General features: G+C 47.4%; 1 protein-coding gene across 1 annotated transcript in view; it reads right to left on the minus strand.

Annotated features, from left to right (window-relative positions):
• PTPRJ (protein tyrosine phosphatase, receptor type, J) overlaps positions 1-14,476 on the minus strand; it is a 36,986-nt gene extending 22,510 nt beyond the window's left edge. The window contains exons 1-10 of the mRNA XM_004683559.2: positions 14,420-14,476; positions 13,915-13,933; positions 12,705-12,818; positions 10,521-10,790; positions 8,210-8,434; positions 7,272-7,445; positions 6,847-7,107; positions 4,576-4,833; positions 2,085-2,342; positions 1,126-1,404 (exon numbers count right to left, since the gene is read on the minus strand). Coding sequence (XP_004683616.2) covers positions 1,126-1,404; positions 2,085-2,342; positions 4,576-4,833; positions 6,847-7,107; positions 7,272-7,445; positions 8,210-8,434; positions 10,521-10,790; positions 12,705-12,818; positions 13,915-13,933; positions 14,420-14,476 — 1,915 coding nt within the window. The remainder of the gene's footprint in view (positions 1-1,125; positions 1,405-2,084; positions 2,343-4,575; positions 4,834-6,846; positions 7,108-7,271; positions 7,446-8,209; positions 8,435-10,520; positions 10,791-12,704; positions 12,819-13,914; positions 13,934-14,419) is intronic.
• Positions 14,477-19,087: the final 4,611 nt, after the last annotated feature.

A 19,087-nucleotide genomic window follows, 5' to 3' on the forward strand; every position in this document is an offset into this window, starting at 1 on the left:
AGCATGAATAGCTCCAGCCAGTCACCAGTACAACTCACACCCGCCCCATCCCCAGATGGCCAGAGGTCAGAACAGTGCCTACCTGCTCTACCCACCCCGGTCATAAATGCTCGCCCCATTTCCCCCCTGCTGTTGGGGGAATGATCACAGCCAAGCAAAGCATCAGTATGAGAGTCACCCAGATACGGAGGAGCAGCGTCTAGACCAGAGACTCAGTTAGCAGAGGAAACTCCGAGCACAGGCCCACTCCCCATGATCAGTCTGGTAAGCTGATCCCCTACCTAACCAGCCTGCACACACTTGAACAGCTTCGTGTTAGGAAGGAAAGATGTTGCACAGAGGCTGGAGTGCAAGGTGGTACATGAGCATGGAAATGAGGAAAGCCCCCTCGCCCTCCATCACAAGTGTGAGCAAAAGTATTCTTCTCCATCTCTAAAACCTTCCCTGGGCTCTTCTCTTTATCACATAGTTTTGCCTGGAGAAAGAAGGATGTAGAAAGATGGAGAGGCCGCATGTCCATTTTCGCAAATATCCTTTCCATTGTCAGTGTGAAAGCCAAACTATGCACACTCGGCTGAGACATCCTTTGTGCCCTGGCCCATCACCTCTCAGGCCTCACCTCCGGCTTCACCCTCTTGCTCCACTCCACCACCCCAGCCTGTACACAGCAGCACACCCAGCCTCAGGGCCTTTGCACTGGCTGTACCTCATCGATACATCCACCCAGCTGTTTCCCTCACTTCCTGCCAGCGTATATTCACGTATCACCTGTCCCTCACCACCAAAAAAAATCTCCTTTCCCCCTCCTTCGTTGTCTTCCCTCTCTTCGGCAATAATCTCCATCTAGTAACTTATTTATCTTGCTAAGTATGTCTTCCCTGTCCGAATAAAAATTCCAGGAAGGCAAAGACCCATTTGTGTCACTTACCAGAGAGTTAGTGCTCAATAAGCATCTGATCAAGCAAGAAATTATGAGAGCAGCAAGACAGTACTAACAACTGAGCAGGTGTCCCAGAGAGCTTGGGTGCAAGACCCCATACCACAGAAACCCGGGTATCCAGTCCACGGAGGCCGCAAGCCCAGCAGCACACAGACAGGAGTCCCAGAGGCGTGTGGGCTACTCACCTGTACAGAATGACTGGCAGGTGGACTCCAGCGACTTGGTGGCATTCCCCACTTTTGTGAAGATGTGCACAGTGTAGAATGCGCCAGGTGTTAATTCAGTGACGGTAGCACTGGTGACACCAACACTGGTGACCACCTGCCTTTCCTCGCTGGCATTTTCACTCCTCATAATGAGAAGGTGGTAGGTGTATGTGGGAGCAGCTTCATCCACGTTCTTCCAGGTAAAGCTTGCTGCTGTGGTGTTGGTGCTTATTTCAATGTCAGACACACTGCTGGGCCCTTGATTCCGAAAACAAAAAAAAATGAGTTCCAGGACTCTTAATTACTGCCTCTAAGAACAGCCTGCTTCCCTTTGGGAAAGAATGAATAAAGCTAGTATTTTCTGATTCACAAGGAGACATTCATAAAATATTTAGATTAAATCTCCAGAGAATTAAGTTGTTTCATTTTCTTTTAATACTTCAAACTGATTTGAGCTTTATCTTCAAGACAGAATTTCCTGTTTTTGAAATCTGATTACTGAGTGAGAAGAAAAAAAAAACACACACACAAACAGATATTACAGACTACCATCTCTACCGTATCTTTAGGTCAAATATTAGCAGAACACCGCCCTTACTGCTGAAAGCCAAGTTTCAAAGCTCACTGGAGATGCCTCCTCCAAGGCCAACCGACAAGGGGACCCTCAGGTCTGTACTCCCAAGCCATGAACGGAACAGCTTTGCCTTCCATGTTTATGGGATCAAGCTCTGCTTCTAAACACAACTCCAAGTTCACACAACAGCTCTAGGGTGACATGAGAACAGCAAAACCTTTGCGAGGCCAATGTTCTCAGCTTAAGCAATCTTACCTGGAACCCCAAAACATGGTGACCCCTGACCCCACCATCTGACCAATCTTACACCCCACCCTCCACAGAAATCAGAGATAACTCCCTTAGGAGGCAGTAAGAGACCTACGTGTGTACTGTTCAATGGAGCTGGAGTTCCCCTGGATGTTGTCCAGTTCTGGGGAGATTGTGATGTTATATAAGATGCCTGGGACCAGGTTGCTGAGGGTGATGGCTGTGTGAGTGCTGTTCTTCTCGACAGAGGAATTCTGAGACATGATAACGAGATGATAGTTGTACTCTGAAGCCCTATCTGTATTCTGCCATTCCAGAGTCATCTCTGTGGACGTGACGTTGACCACGGAGATGTTGAACACCGCACTGACGTCTGGTCAGAGGAGAGGAAGGAAGAAAGGGGTCTGTCAATGACCATAACAACATCCAGTTTTATCAAAGTGTCCCTTCAAGAGAACTTGCTCTTTTGCCCTCAAACTCCCGCACAAATTCACAAAAAGCAAACTCTACAACTGAGGGGAATACACACTCAGTTCTTACAAGGGTTTTTAGCTCTTCTAGAACACTGGTGCATTTGCCAGTTTGGCAAATTGGTTCTTCTGTCTTTGGCTTCTGTCATTAAAAAGTCACCTTTGAGCAGAAATCATGCCAGATGAATATGTTTATGAAAAATCATCAAGCTGTGTAGCGCTGAGTGTGTACTTTTCAGCATGCATATATATATATATATATTGCATTTTAGTAGTTCTCTACTAATTTCCTAGTAATTATCAATGTTTAATCCAACCACAGAGGCGAAGAAGCCTACACAAGAAGACTCTCCAAAGCCCAAGTGATTTCATGTGGCTCAGTTGTCTGTCTTTATTCAATCCCTCCATATAAAAAATTTCAACTCTTTTGAAATCAAAGCTCAAAAAATACCGTTTTCCATGTTTTCCAAAACCATCACTTCTATTCTTTAACAATGAAAGTCAAATTGCTAATTCATCTGTATCAATTAGCAGGATATATAGCATGTGTGTGTGTATATTAGTGTGTATATACATATACACATATCAGTATCAATTAGCACTATATATATATATGTATCTCAAAACAATTGCATCACAATGTTATTTATAAACACTGAATATTCTACCTGCCCAACAACAGGGAAACAGTTAACTAATTCATGACACATCTAGACAAGTGGCCCTTGACCTCAGTACTCATAAAATCTTAAAAATTATTAAGGCTCTTAGAGAACTTTTGTTTTGTGTAGGAGATACTTATATTTACTGTATTAGAAATTTAAAATGAGATTTTTTTTAATGTATTTATTTATGATACAAGAACTGGGGTACAGGCAGAGTTGTAGGGGAAGAGGTGGTCTGAAAGGATTCACTAGAGACAGAGTGGGGAGGGGGAGCAGAACCGGCAAATCTACTGAAATGCAACACTGAAGGGAACAGCGGGCAAGAGAGAAGAGGTCTGCTGCACCATGTGGGCTGTCCCCCTGACCGGCTATGGATCAAATTCACACTGCAATGGGGATCAAACTCATGCTGCAGTGGCTGGTGATAGCTGGATAGCACTGACTTTAACCCCTGCACCACCAGGGGAGGCCTCCTAAAAATGAAAATTTTAAAGTAAATATGCAAGTGCACATACCATCAGCCAGGAGGACGATGTCATCCATGCTGTGTAGCATCTAGAAAAATTCTGTTGTGCACTCATCACAAAGAAATGAGAGTGGAGAAATCATGGAACAGACTCCCTAAAGGAATTTAGGGACCTGCAGGGCGACCACACATCCCTGCACTATACTTTGAGAACTAGTAATCCAGCCTAGGAGTCTAGCCCTTCTTGGGTCACAGAAAAAAAAAGTTGGGCTTTGGGTGACGTATATTTTATTGTAACTACTCCTTTGAAGCACAAAGAAGCCACAGGCTTTGTATATAAACAAATGAGCATGGTAATGCTCCAATAAAACTTTCTTTATAATATAAACAGGCATTGGGCCTAATCTGGCCCTTGAGTCATTACGATCTGCTGGCCGCCGATTTAGACAGTGGAATACCAGGGGAGTATTAAAGGGATCCCATAGAAATATTTATATTGACAGAGAATATTCACAATAAGTTTGCTAGGGGATGTGGGGAGAAGCAGATTATAAAATCCCAAGTTCAGGATCACAGCAATGCTTATAAAAGAATATACACAATGTCTATAAAGGCCTTAAAATGGTTCATGTCCTATACCAAAAGTTCAGTGATAATCTGTTTGATGGTTTACATGTGATTTTTTTCTTTTTGTTTGTCTGCATTTGATGTAAAGATATATATTACTATCAAATTTTTCAGAGATTTTTTTTTTAAATAATGAAAAGCAACATTTGGAAAACCTGACATTTATAAATTAGATTGATTTTCTTTAAAAAAATCACTGTCTCTAGGGAGGGAAATGCACGAGACTATGGTGGTGGCACAGGGGTGATTTGGTGATGGGAAACCCGCGGGGATTACAATCAAGATGTAAAAAAAAAAAAAAAATGTGCAAAATGATTTAAAAATAAACTTTGTAATAAAAAAAAAATCACTGTCTCACAGCAAAGAGCCTTTGCTTACCAGTTCTACTGCAAACTCTTTGGGGATCCCCTTCAGTTCCATTTGGTCCTTGCGGAATTATTTCAAAACAATAATCAGTTCCAGGATTTAAGTCACCAATGACAATACTTCGGTGAGTGGTGTTTTTCATTTTATGTTCTACAGTTCCGGTCTTTATAATATTTATCTTAAAGAAATTTGCATCATTGCTGTCCCAAGCTAAGCCAATTTCTCTTGTGCTAACATTCGTCACATGGGCGTTGGAAACTGGCCGGGGGGCTGTGGAGCGAAAGAAAAGGACTAGATTAAGAATCTATTTCTCCAGAAGAAAAGGGTAACTGTACGTAACAAGAGATTTACACCGAGATTAAATGCACACTTAGGACACTTTATCTCTCTTTTCCTCTTCTTTGTATTATCACCAACAACACAAGTCCCCCAGAAACTAGTGCTCTGAGCAGCAAGGACACACAGAAAATACAGAAACAATGTACTTAAGTTATACTGAAACATTCACAGGAAATGTGGACACATGAGCCCTGTGGGCAAGCGTTCAGGCTCTGGAATAAGAAGTTGGTTCCTGTTTACCTCGATGACATTACTAATTCTGCCAGATCCTCTATTTAGGGAGGTGCAGAAGAGGCTCCTGTTGGCCCCCAAATCAATTACTTCCCTTCCAGAGACTTCTAGCAGTATGTGTGACTGTTGGGAATAAGGACTACATTTCCCAGCCTCCCTTGCAGCTAGACGAGCCCTGTAACTACGTCCTGGCCAATGGGACATTAGCAGAAACACAGTATGGCTTCCAAGAAGTATCCTCAAAGGGGGGGATACTCCTTCTGCCCTGTGTCTTTCTGGTAGCTGGAATGTGCTGTGATAACTGGAAATTCAGACTGCCTAACTCTAGAATCCACAATGTGGGAGTGACTGCAGCTTCCCAATGCCAGGGTGGCAGCCCAGAGCACACATTCTTGGAGCCAACAAGTTCATTTGGGGGTACTGATGGTGACAAAGCTGGTGACAGCCTCAATGGGGAGTTCTTTACTCCTCCTCCTAGAATGACCAATCATCTCTGGGTTCCAGCCTGGAGCCTGCACTCAGAATATAATGGGTTGAATGCCCTCAAAATTTGAATCTTAAAGTCCTAACCCTCAGTACCTACAAGTGAGACTATTTGGAGATTGGGTCTTTTAATGGACAATTAAGGTAAAATGAGGTTCCTGAAGGGAGGCCCTCAACCCACCAACTGGTGCCCACACAAGAGAAGGAGATTAGCACCAGACAGGCACGGAACAGCTATGTGATGACACAGGGTGATGGCAGTCCTCTCCTCAAGCCGCATGGAGAGAACTCAGGAGAAGCCAGAGCTGCTAACAGCCGAGCTCAGACTTCTCGCCTCAAGAACTGTGAGAATAAATTTCTGTTGGCTACACCTCCCAATCTATATGTGGTAATTGTTACCACGAATGAATACGCCAGAATCCAATGACTCTGAAAGCTCTCCATTCCCCGATTAAGTATTTAAATACACCTTGTTTCTGTTTCTGGCAAGCTAACACTCTACCTAGCCTGGGTTTCTTTTATGAGAACTAAACTCCCATCCTGGAAAAGCCCCAGATACTTTGGGGCTTTTGGTTGCTCACAGCAGAACCCAACCCTAAGTATTAAATAGTTAAAAAGTAAAATGAAGAAATGGGCCCCGGAGCCAGAAGACACGTGCAAGAATTCCTAAGGCGTGTGTCTTCCTGGGACGCGCACGCTCGGGTGAACCGTGGGCAGACACAGAGCCAGGCAATCCTGGGTTCGATTTCCTGCTCTGCCAGCTGCAAACTCTGTGGCCTTGGGGCTGGGCTGTCATATCCTTGCCTAAGGATTCTAGTGCTGACCCCACAGGTCACTGCAATACATGGGAAGTTCTCAGAACACACATCAAAACGGTCATGCGGGAGCTGCCGGAACACCTTTTACTGTTTCATTTTAAACGACTGGACCGTCTTTTCAACAGAAAGCTTTTTATTTGCTGCCTATCACTCATCTCTAGGGGGCAGTTAAGCAGACAAAGACCAAGACACAGCTGGCCCCGCTTCATCATAACTCAGCACCTGAAAAACAAAGGCACTGGATACACAGGTTCTTTCTCTCTCCAGGGGTCAAGGTGTTTGGAGAGCACACCAGAGGCACAGGCTGGAGTCTTGTCACACACAGAGCTGTGCTTTCTTGAGGAAGGAACAGGGCGCTGTGTGCATCTGGACAGTGAGCAAGAACGGTTGGCAAAGCAAGGCGAACACTCACGGGTGTATACTTGGAGAAAAGCTGGCGTGCCCACAGACCCATGTCCCAAGACCGGACACACTGTGATGTTGTAGAAGGTGCTGGACTGGAGTGGAGCAAGGATGGCCTGAGTCACATCGGTGGTGAAGTTGAGAACATCAGTCTCCCCAGCAACCTGTATCTCATAGCTATAGGACGAGGCATTATCATTGATTTTCCAGGTCAGGGTCAGGCTTGTGGCGCTGATGTTGACAACTGTGATGTCAAAAACCTGACTAGACTCTGTAAAGACACACAAGGCATTAAAAATAACCAGGGGGCCAAAAAACTCCCTCTGGGAACAAAACTACTTGTGACGCGAGAGACCTCAGCCCCGGAATGACAGGAGACAAAAGCTGATGCTGTTATCAACGCTAGCGGAAGTCACCTGACAACATCCAACCTACTTGTCTGGAAGCTGAGGGTCACGGGCGGGCCCTCCTTGCCGCCTGCTGTCTGGGAATACACAGAGACGTTGTACGGTGTGTCGGCCTTCAACCCCCTCAGCGTGACTTCTGTGTCTCGGGTCGGAAGCGGGTAGGAAGCCTGAGAGGCAATGATGTTCTCTCCATTGTTGGCATCTATTTCAAACACAAAAAACATAAGCATTGGTTTTGCCAGTAGCACGGGGCTGTGGTCCTTCAGCACCTCCGCCCCTACCCCCAGAAGGTGACAACGGACTCCATAAATGATAGCCGGGACGCCATAAACCCATGCTCTCTTCCTCCCCCAGACAGGGACTCGGGCTCCTGACCAGGCCTGGATGGCGGGCAGCTATGTCCTCTTGTCTTGTCCTATGACCCAGATGGCACTGCAGGCAGGTGGGCTGCTCTTTCCATCTCAGCTCTTTGCAGTTCAGTCTCCCCCTCGTTCTCCCCCACCCCCAGAAGAGGTTTTCCAGGGACACTCACAGGATACCAACCACGCATGTCAGAGCCCACTCCAGGGGGTTTCCCCTGCACCCCCAATGACAGAGGCTTACATGGAGTAGTGGGGGCAGGGGGTTCTTGATAGCTCCACCTGCCTGAGTTGTGTGTAAGGAGCTACTCTGAGAATGAAGCTGAAAGAAGAGGGAAGAAGACAGTTGAAGAAGAGGGAAGAGTGGCCACATCCCTTTCCTTAGGGCTGCGCTGCCCGCAGCATGCAAACAGTCACAAGCCAGTAAGTGCTCATTTCGTTACCCAAAGTCTGGTCTCTGCCCCTTGCCATTCCAACTAACATGGGGAGGGGCCCCTGGATATTCTAAGACGCTATACAAGTGTAAGAACAGTGTGGTCTTCTGACGACCAAGTGGCTGAGGCTCACAACAGCCAGGCAGATGAACAGCACCCACCGCGTGACTCACCAAAGCACTTCACTGTGAGTGGGTCCTGCGTCCCATTGCATCCTGAGACGTTCAGGGTGAACTCATGATGCACCCCCGGTTCCAGCCCTGAAAAGTTGATGGCTAAGTGCTTTGTGTCTTCCAGGAGCATCCGGCAGGTGGCAGTGCCGTTGTCATTCTTCCAGGTAAGAACAACTTGCGTCACACCCACCAGGGCAGCACGAAGATCAGAGGCCGGACTTGGCTCTATTTTTAAAACACACAGTGGGTCTGGATGGTGCAATATCTCTGTAATCACCTGTCGCTAAGAATGATAGGGCCGCGTGTTTCAAGGAGAGCTGCTAAAAATATTCCCTTTCTATCAGAGTCCAGTGGACTTCCATCATTTCACAGCAGGAAAAATAAAAAGTAGATATCGTAATGGAGAAGAGTCAAAATTTTTAGATCCTTGCTATTCTCCAAGGCAGGTGGCTCCTACAGGGAGCTGACACGCTCCTATGCTCACTTTGAAGCTTCAGCATTTAATCCTATTTGATTTAGACACCAGGAACTAAACATCCAAGAAAGCAACTGCTAAGTCTAGAGGCCTTCGTTCGCACAAGCTTGAATATCACTCCCCAGTACCAAGACTTTTCAACTTGGGAGAAGGCGCTGCTCCTTATAATCCAACGCCAGGAGGAGCCTGCCATTCCCTACCAACCCCCACCGTTCCTTCCGTCACCTCACTGGGCTTCGTCGGCTCCCTCCATGGCTAAGTAGAAAGAGGCAGGTTGGTTTCCTCAAGAACACATGATCTGGCAGCCCCGGGGAGCCAGGAAGCCGGGGCCCCAGCGTTAAACACACCAAGCCGGCCCACCCTGGCCTGCGGTCTGCAGCAGCGGCACCGGAAGACACTGCCAGGTGAGCATAAGCCACCTTCCAGCATCACAGCTGACTCCCTCTGGACTGTTCACATCAAACGCCTGTGCTGCAAAGAATTCTAAGCTGGGTCACACACATATCCATCCATCCCTCCGTCCATCTAAAAATGTAACACCCAGAAACTAGGCAGCTGCACGCATGGGTGACAGGTACAAGCCATCTCTGTACCCCAGGGGCTGGGCATCAGGCTGCCTGGGGGCCCCACCATGGGATGCCCAGTCTTCTGGGAACTCACAAAAAAACTGAGCTTCTCACCAGGCCAGTCTCTTCCAGAGCAGCCCTCAGGGTCACCGAGAAGACCGATGATGGAGTTGGCACAGCAAAGCCCTGAGAACATGCTCAAAAAACAGCAGCTAATGCACACAGCCCTGCTTTCAGCTCCGGGGCTCTGAGGTGCAGTATGGACCCCAGGACTGAGCACCCCCAGCCAGCACACCTCCCTTTCCTGGTCACCTACTGTCTCTCCTTGGCCCGCCACCATTCGTCACTCCTGGGTTCTGTCTTAAGTATCTCCTTCTATCTCTGTGCCCTCTCCTCCCCTTCTTCTCTCTCTCTCACACACACAATATAACATTTATCCCATATCTTATGGGATAATTTTCTCTAAAACTGTGCCTTGAAGAGCCCCAGGAAATTCTGAAGATTCCGGTAACACCCACTCCTATAGCTCCTGTCTCTCCAGGTCATTTTACTGTTTTACCTATTGGGCTTTTGGGCAGATTCGGTTTAAGGAAATAGTTTCCCTGCTAAAATTAAAAAACAACGCTGGCCACCCTGGGGGTGCAGGGTTTGCCTGCTTTGCAGGCAGCACAGTGAGGGTGGTGACGTCCAGCCGTGGGCTCCATGAAATCAGGCATCCCCGCTCTTTTCAATTTGGGGTTTAAAAAAGCTAAATTTGCAGCTCTAACAGGTGGCTCAAGAATCCTGACATGTAGACCATATAAAAGTCTAAGCACCATTGAATGTCACGAGGTTCTAATATCATTCGAAACACTCTCTTCTGTAAAGTCTACCAAATTTTTGTGCCCTCCAGAAACTCCTGGGAATAAACAACATGAGCTTTCTTGGGAGCTGACAAGCAGTCTGGTAATTTTTGACACACCAAGACACAGTCTTAATCGAGTCACTCTGCTCCCAAGTCTTCATGAAAAAGTAAGCATTAACCAATAAAGACAGTGGATCCTTAAAATTGGACAGGTAGAAGTTGTTGGAACCTCTCGAGCACATGAGCCCTTCAGACTGACTGTTCCAGTCACCCCCACTCCTGGGCTTGCAACAACACAGGAGTTCATCTCCTCTCCCACAAGACAGGAAACCCAATTGTGCAACAGGCAGCTGGAAGGGCCCAGGCTCCTGGGTACTGGGTGAGAAGGGACAATCCAAGATCATTTCTGGGAGCTGGCGGTCCTACCTGTGGTGACATTTATGTATGCGGATTTTCCCAGAGTCCCGTTGTCTGCTTCTGGAGTAATGGAGAATATATATGTTGTTGCCGGGCTCAAGTCTGTGATGTTAGCCTGTGTTTGATTTGTCACCAAAATCTCGAGCTCATTTTCCATCCCATGCTTGCACCTGACTCGATACGTGTAGTTAAAAGCAGCTGTGTCATTGTTTCTCCAGGTTAGATTCACAAAGTTTGGGCCGATGGCAACAGCTTTAAGGTCAAACACCAAGCTGGGATCTGTTGTAATAATATTTCCCCAAAAAGGGAAGGAGAAAAAAAAATGTAAGACTAAGAACTGTTCCATATGACTACTTTCTAGAAGTGAGTTTGCAATCACAGCATTGCATTTCTTTTGTTCACCTCCTGGAGCGCCCCCTCCCCCCCTCACCCCCCAGCAAAATACATTAGACACCTATATATATACAGATATGTCTATGAGCTAGGGAAACAAGGTTTTAAAACAAAAGACGAAGTGCTAGATAGAGGTTGTCCTGTTGTCTGTGACGAAGGTGGGTTCACATCTGTGTAAACTAATCCAAAGAGAACTAAGCTACAGAGTGAGTCTCTCCCAAGTCTCAGAGACACACACATGGAAAGGCATGTGATGCCCGATGACCAAACTCTGCCATCAGGAGAAGGTGCCAAGCCTCTGTGGTATAAAGATGGCACAGAACAGAAGAACACAGAGAAAAAATAAGAGCTAGCACTCAGCCCTGCACTGAGGACCTGCCCCCAGCTGTGGGGCCTGGAGCCACACCCTTAAAAACTCTCAGTCTCAAGTTCCTCTGTTGACAGCTGGAAAACAGTGTATCAGATGTAAAGGATTGTTTTCAAGGCTCCATGGCCTGGTAAGCAAAGCCACAGGGTGTGAGCATCCCACATTCTGGGTTCAGAGTCCAATCCCGCGGACTGAGAGATGTCACAGCACCTCCCTGAGCCTCAGTGCCCTCATCTGTCAAACTGTTGCTGTCTGGGACCTTAAAACAACAGGAGCCATTACAATTCTAAACGAGTTAAAACTCAACCTGGAGGCATCCTCACTGCATCCAAGATCTAGGAGTAATAGCTAGAAGTAGCAGAGCCTGAGGGCAAAAGGGGCCCTTGCTCTCAAGGCCCTGGGGACTGACCCCAGAAGAAAAAGATGGTGCCGCTGGGCATGGGCATGAACTTTCAGTGCAGCATGAGGGTGTGCCTTCCCTGGCTCCTGGGAGATGCAAACAGTTCCATCAGTGAAGCGGGTCGGAAAGGAAACAACAGAAAGCAAGAAAGAACAGCGGTGGGAGGAATCATGAGCTGCAGCTCAACTGATTCCTTGCAGAAGTCTCTCTAGACCTGAGCTTCCTCATCCAGCCAAGTGGCATTTACAATGGATGGTGGTGGTGGTCACAAGGATAAGACCACAACTGCCGTGTCAGTGAAGGCACCAGGGCAGCAGCCACCCTTCTGGGGGACTGATCGCATCCCAGGACCCCCACCCCCACCCCGGGGCTCTGCACACCTCTTCGCATTCATGATCCACAACTCCACAAGGAAAGCTACAGGGCTATTTAAAGGGGAAATGTGTTAACAACTAAATTTTGTGGATTCACACAGGCCTGCCGGGGAGGTTTGGGGCAGGTTTGTAGTTCTTTATAAGTTTCTACCATTCAAAAGCTAAAGTATCTAGAAATTTGTTTTTTAAAGAGGTGTGTATCTATGTATGTTTGACTGAAGTTTTTTAAATAAAGGTGAAGAAACTGAGGTGAAAGTGGATGGGTGACTGGCCCCGGGTGACAGAGCTAGAGATTTGGACACAAACCTGGGTCTCCAAGTCCAAGCCTACGCTCTTGGCTGTAGGTCATCCTGGTTTTGCTCAGAGAAAAGACAGAAAAACAAGTAGAGAAAGCCAACAGAGACCCTTCAGGTCAGGCAAGAGGATCTCATGAGGAGGAAAGACACCAGCAGCCTATCTTTCTGTTGACGAAGCTCAGATAAAGTGAGCTCTGGCCCACCACAGTTGAAGAGATTCTCTAATCCACTCTCCCCGCCTCCTACTGTCCTTCCCAAAAGAATAGTCTTGCTCACTTGTTTGCACCACGCAGCAGCCATTAGCAAAAATGACAAGATAGTACATGCCAGGGGTCAGACCTATGATTAAAGGCCTCTCCTCACCGTCTCCTGGAGCCGTCCCATAGTCCCGTGGTGTTACTGAAAAGTTTTTTGGTGGCCCGTTGAGCTGAGGTGTGGGGGCCGTAGTTGAGGCTGTAACCTGACCACAGTTGCTGCCTAGAACATGGGGAAGAAAAAGAAAATGCAAACTAATATAATGGCGGCACCCCCCCCACCCCCATACTAGACAACAGAGTTTTTATTATGACTATAAAAATAAGTAATGCTGCCTTCATCCCCCTCTACCTGGGTTGAAATATCTCCTCTACACATAGACAGTTTCTTCTTTAGCTGTGTGATTCAAGCCTACACAAGGTACCATCCAGCTTATTTACCAAACTGATTAATGAGGAAGAAAAAGCAATTGCAGAACTCTGCCCATTGTTTGCAAAGACTCTGCATCGTCACTGTTCTGCTGGAGATCTCTTTTATAGAAGGTTTCAGCAAGATCTAATTGTGTGGCACTGGAAGGATATTCTAGATATCTCTATGGTTCACAAGCTTTGGGATTTTACCAATCAGGAAAAAATTCCAAATTTTGAGGACAGAAGCTACCAGTATTTTTCCCCAATGATATATGTGAAATATATATATATATATATATATATATATATATATATATATATAAAGTTATTATCTTTACTTCTTACAGAAACAGTTATGACCAAAGAAAATTTAGTAAGGGCACAATCTCAGAATAGACAGTGCTTTCAACAGAATATATTTAGTTTCATTAAAAACTTACTATTTTTTTAACTTTATTCTAAGGAGGATTTCAAGGAACCAGCACCAATCAGCAATGGAACGAACACCAGCCCTCCGCATGGAAGCAAAGTATACAGAAGACTATGTCTGGTTTTCCAAAGATTATACAAACCCTACACACCACTTTCAAACTCATGGAGCAATCAGTGAATATACTTACGGGATAACAGACATAAAATAAATAATAATCATATCACTATGTCAACTAAGTTTTTAACCACCTATGTATACAGGCTGGGGGAGAATCTCAGGAAATGTATTTTTTTTGGTTATTTTTCCAGAATTTGCACTATTAATTTCTATCACTTGCTTTTCTACCCTCACACTCCCTCTCTGAAGAGAAGTTGGGGTTTAATCAGTCTTCTCTGACTTTCACATTGCTGTTAATGTTTGTGTCCAGGGGGGGGCAGTCGTGAACCGCTCACGAGGAGAAGGATGTGGTACTCACATTCACCTGCACACAGGATCTGTAACAGAAAAGAGAAAACGGAAGTCAGCAATTCATTCGGGCATGGAAAATGCAAATCAGAAATAAAGCAGTTGAGAAGTGGATGGGGCGGGGGAGGGCCGGGTGTGAAGACGTACACAAAGCTGGAGCTAGGTTACGCGAACACCACAGGGAACTCTGCAGCTGTGTGTCAGTAACAGGCTGACTCCCGTACAGGAGCTGGTCAGCTGTCCGCCATCAGTGTTTCCCCACAGATCCTCCCAAGACTGAGGCAGCTCCCAGCTCAGCATCACCACCCCTTCCCCAGGGCCATGTTCCAGCGGCGACGGCAGGACGCGATGCCAGATGTACAACAGGGTCTGGGGTTCATTGTGCAAAAATTCATCTTCTTCCTTCTATCAGTAGATGGCGGTAAACTTTACAAATGGCGTGGCAAGGGCTTGGAGAAGAATGAATGAATGTACAAGGGTCCTATAGATTGTTTAGCTGACTGCATCGCATCTGCCTTCTGAGGGGGCTGGGGGATGGGGATGAGCAGCTCCCCAAAGACAATCTCATCCATAATTCCCTCGCAATTTAAAAACCTATAATAATCCAGGGTTTGTACGTTTCTGTAGGTTCTATTGTTTAGTAGACACGCTTCTTAGCAGGATTTTTCAAAACATGGTTCTTGTGAAGAAAGAACCAAGGGGACTCTAGTGGGGAAGTATCTCCTCCGACTTCCCATCACACTTAGAATAAAATTCGAACTCTCAGCCATAACCCACATGGCCTCTCTGACACCCCTGCCCCTTCCCCGTGCCTTTAGCAATGTTCTTGAAACTGGTTCCTCTTAAAGCCTTTACATATCCGTCCCCTCCTCCAAAAACACTCTGCCCTAGACCCTGCCCTGCACCACCCTTTGAGCAAGTCCTTCCCCACCCACCTAATGAAAATAAGCACCCCACTTTCCATCAGCTCCCTGGTATCGTTCCTCCTCAACATCTAGCGCAATGACCAGTGTCAGTCTCCTCCAACTAAAATGGACACTCTGGGAGAACAGAAACCTCTGAGCCATTTCCCCAGAACGGTATACACAGCAGACACTCGATAAATGCCACCGAGGAGGTCATGAGCCTTAGGAGGCCATCTCTAGGGCCCAGAGAGCGACAGACTCACCCCAAGGTCCTAACAAGACCACACGGCCCAGTAACTTGCATTTACAAATGGCCGAGACCAGGACAAAATTTGTTCTCTTCATGCATGAGGTAGACAGAAGGAAGGGCCTCTCCCTAGGTTGTCTGGTGGTGGCCTGCTGGCTTGTCCCAGTGTTTGCTTTTGCTCTGCCGAGACAGGTGTGGCCAGGATTTGGAAAACCTTAAACAACACCCCCTGATGACTTAGGACGCCAAGTATTGGCCCCTTCAAAATGTGCATCTATGCGTGGTCTCCTCTGGAGTCCAGTCGCCCAGCCATCCAGCTGTCTCCTGAAAACAGTAAAGAGCTGGGCTCTGCCCTCGATCTTAGCAGGAAAGGAAGAGAAATAAGATGTTTCTGTCAATTGTATTCGAGGTGCAAAGCACTGGCAACTCACTACTAAGCTCTTCCAGACGCCTGTGTGTGCCAAGCGCTGTGCTAAAGCAGAGGGCCTGCAGAACACCGGGGCTGGAGGCGGAGAGGAAGGCAGGCGAACCCAGACACAGGGGGGCTCGCCTCCTGGTGCCCGTGACCCCACATGCACAGAGCCCTGGCTGCCAGGTGCTGCTCCCAGTCTAGCAGGTATCAGCTCATTGGCCCCTCAAAGCACCCTAAGAGTAGGAAAGCAGGTGTAGGTCAGTCGTGGATGCACGAGCGGCAGCACCTGGACTGGAAGCCTCAGTCTGACTGCAGGCCTGTGCTCCAAGCTGCCAGCGACCTCACCTCTCAATGCAAAGCATCTGGCAAGAAATACACTGGGATTTAGGGAAGGTATAAATTTTAAAAACCATTTGAAGTGTGCTCCTTTCTACTCCCTAACCGCCCAAAAATTCAGCAATCAAAGTACAGGTTTTCCTTGACAATCTCAGGTAGCGATTGCCCTCTTCCCACTCCAAGGGAGGGTCCACTTGCACTTTAGCTACAGCATCCTGGTATCTCTGAGGCTCATGGTGCCGCAATGCCAGTTGCCCACACCCCGCTATCTCCTGGCCTTACCCTCCGCCCGCCCCCTCTCCCCCAAAATCTTTACCCAAAGGACTTCAAACTAAGACGCGGAAGGAACATGAGAACTTCAGAGGAGTCTGTCACGGGTTCTGCGGGGAAGAGCTTCCTCTACCAAAAAGGAAGTGCACTGGAGTAAATGCCACCCCGCTTGGCTGGGCTTCAAGGGTCGTCCTGACACCTGGAGCGCTGACTGGAAGTGGGACGTGTGCACCTGCCCAGGACGGCCAGTGAGGGCAACAGGGGAAACACCTGCGTCCCTTGCTGCAGAAGCACCACTCCTAGGCTCTGCACCTCCAGACCTCCTGCCCAGGGAGATGCAACACCCCTCATTATCTCACTACTGTGGTTCGGGTGATCTATCATTTGCAAACAAATAGTCACTAGTTGACAAAATTAAGAACAGCAACAAAATTAAGGCAAGTAATTTTCACATTAGCCCTCATTTTTTTTTTTTAAGATTTATTTATTTACACATACAGAGCTGGGGTACAGGCCAGAGGTGCAGGGGTGGTGAGAGGATTCACCAGAGACAGCGTGGGGAGCAGAACAGACAAGGTACACTGCTGAGCAGGCGGGTCAGGAGAGGTCTGCCGCACCATGTGGTCACCTCCGGGCCAGGCAGCTCATGCTGAAGTGGCTTCAGCTGCTTAGCACTATGCTTTAACCTGCTGCACCACCAGGGAGGGCCCTAGCCCTCATTTTTACAAAAGAAGGAAGATCAAGGCCAATGAGCTGCCAGGAGAGCAGAGCGCCAGTCCAGGTAGATAAGGGGGAAGGCAGAGGACGCAAGCCCAAAGGCCCACTTGCAAACAACACCCCCCAAGATAGTTGGCATGAAGACAGGTGCACACCCTAACCACGGTTCTGCCCACTGGTATTAAACAGGTGCTCTGCAGTGGGGCCTCTGCAACTATGCTGAGCAGATGCAGCTTCTGGACATTGTTCCCTAAACACAGCATAGCCACTGCTCACACAGGTCACTTGTGAAGTAGACAAGCGGATGCGCACAGGCGAGATGCAAACACTATGCCACCTTCTGCGCATGCTCAGATGCTGGGGTCCTGGAACCAATCCCCCAGAGATACCGACGGAGGGCTGTGCTCTTCAAAAGAACACAGTCAACAGAAAGCTCTTCTTTCTAAAATTAGCTCAAAGCCTAGTTCTGCCTGAGGAGAAATGGGAGGCGGGAGGGCCCAACCTCCCCAGATTCAGTCAGACCCTCTGCACCAAAACTAACTGCAGAAAAAGGAAGTCGGGGACGACTTTCCAGTATGACAGCTAATCACGGTGACAGGAATATCCTCAGCTCCTTCCGCTTCTAAAAGGACCCGAGAAGGCACTGGGAAGTGTCTATACAGGAGGACTAGATCGTCCTGCGTGTTTGCACCCTGGGGAGCAGCTCCAATCCTGGCATGAAAGAAGCTAGCAAATTCCATAGGCTGTCTCGTGCAGTCCTCACAACAACCTGTAAAACATGAGTTAGGATGCCCATTTTATGGAAGAGGTTACAGGCCACAGTGCACAGTAAGGCGTTCCCAGGTGGGTAGAATCTTGCCCTAGGCCAAGGAGGGAGAGATGAAAAGAGATGCCTTGGCTAGAGATAAGACAGCCCTTGCTTACTTCTACTGTCCTCTGGACAGAAATTAAACCAGATAAAGTACACAAAGACATGAGCAGTGGTGAAGCACATCAGCCTCTAAGGTCAGCTCCCTTTTCTCCCACCCGGCTTCAGCAACCCCTCAGTGAGAAGGGTTAGGAATGGACCCCCCCCCCTCCCAGTGACTGTGACTCAAGGGGCATTCACTATAGCCAAAAGATGGGAACCTACTGATCCATCACAGAGGAAAAGATAGACAAAACATGATCTAGCCACATAGTGGAATATTATTCAGCCACAAAAAGGAACTGAGTGTATGGTTCTCTGCATGAGATGTCCAGAATAGGGAAATTCATAAAAACAGAGCAGACTAGTAGTCACCAGGGGCTTAGAGGAGAGGAAAGGGGGAGTGATTGTGAATGGATACCGGGTTCCCTTTTGGGTAATAAAATGTTTGGAACTGCACAGAGGAGGCCCCTGGGCAATAATGTGAATAAATGTACTCACTATCACCAATATGCACACTTTCAATGATTAGTTTTGTTATACAAGTTTCGACTCACTTTTTTTTTTAATATTAGATATCGACCTACTATCTACTATACCTAGTATAACCCACAGTAAACTGTAGAATCAAGCTCAGCCACTATGCGGGAAAGGAGTTTCTGAAAATGGGGGAAGGAAATGAGTAGATGGTTTTAAAGGGGGGGTTGGACCATTAGAGCGGAGGAAATAACCACCCCAACTGGGAATTAGAAGACATAGTTGGGACTAAAGAGCCTGACCAAAAGCACCTCCAAACACATTCTGAGTAGACTAGGCACCGATCTGTGCAGGGACGGAGCTGCATGTGAGCTCTATGTTCCTTGTCTGAGCAAAGAGTCGTAGAATCACAGTTAAGAGCATAGGACCTGGAATCGAGCCACCAGGGAGCACCCCTCAGTGCCACCGCTTACAATTGTGTGACTCTGGGCAGACACTTAGCCTCTCTGTCCCTTGAGCCTACATCTATGATCAGGATGCTCATCATACCTGCTTTGTTGTAGTAAGGACAAAACTAAATTATCTCTTTAGCTCTTACCACCATCCTCACCACCTTTAAAGTTTCACAGAAACTCTGCAAGGTATTTTTATCCCCACTGACAGATCCTAACGCCAAGGTTCAGATCCTACTTGCAAAACCAGTGAGCAACCTGAAATGCACGTCTTTCAAAGTATTGAAATAATGGAGCAACAACTCAGAAATGTGGCACTAAAATCCAGGGACCATAAATGACTCATGCAGCCCATGAGGAAGCACCAGAACCAGGTCTGGACTCCTAACTCAGCCACTTGGACCAAGCCTCCGCCACCCTTCTCTCCGGGGACTCAGACCCAGCTGGGATACTCTCAGCT

Source organism: Condylura cristata, unplaced genomic scaffold (genome assembly GCF_000260355.1).
Source record: "Condylura cristata isolate star-nosed mole 26May11 unplaced genomic scaffold, ConCri1.0 scaffold00015, whole genome shotgun sequence".
Classification (NCBI taxonomy): Eukaryota; Metazoa; Chordata; class Mammalia; order Eulipotyphla; family Talpidae; genus Condylura; species Condylura cristata.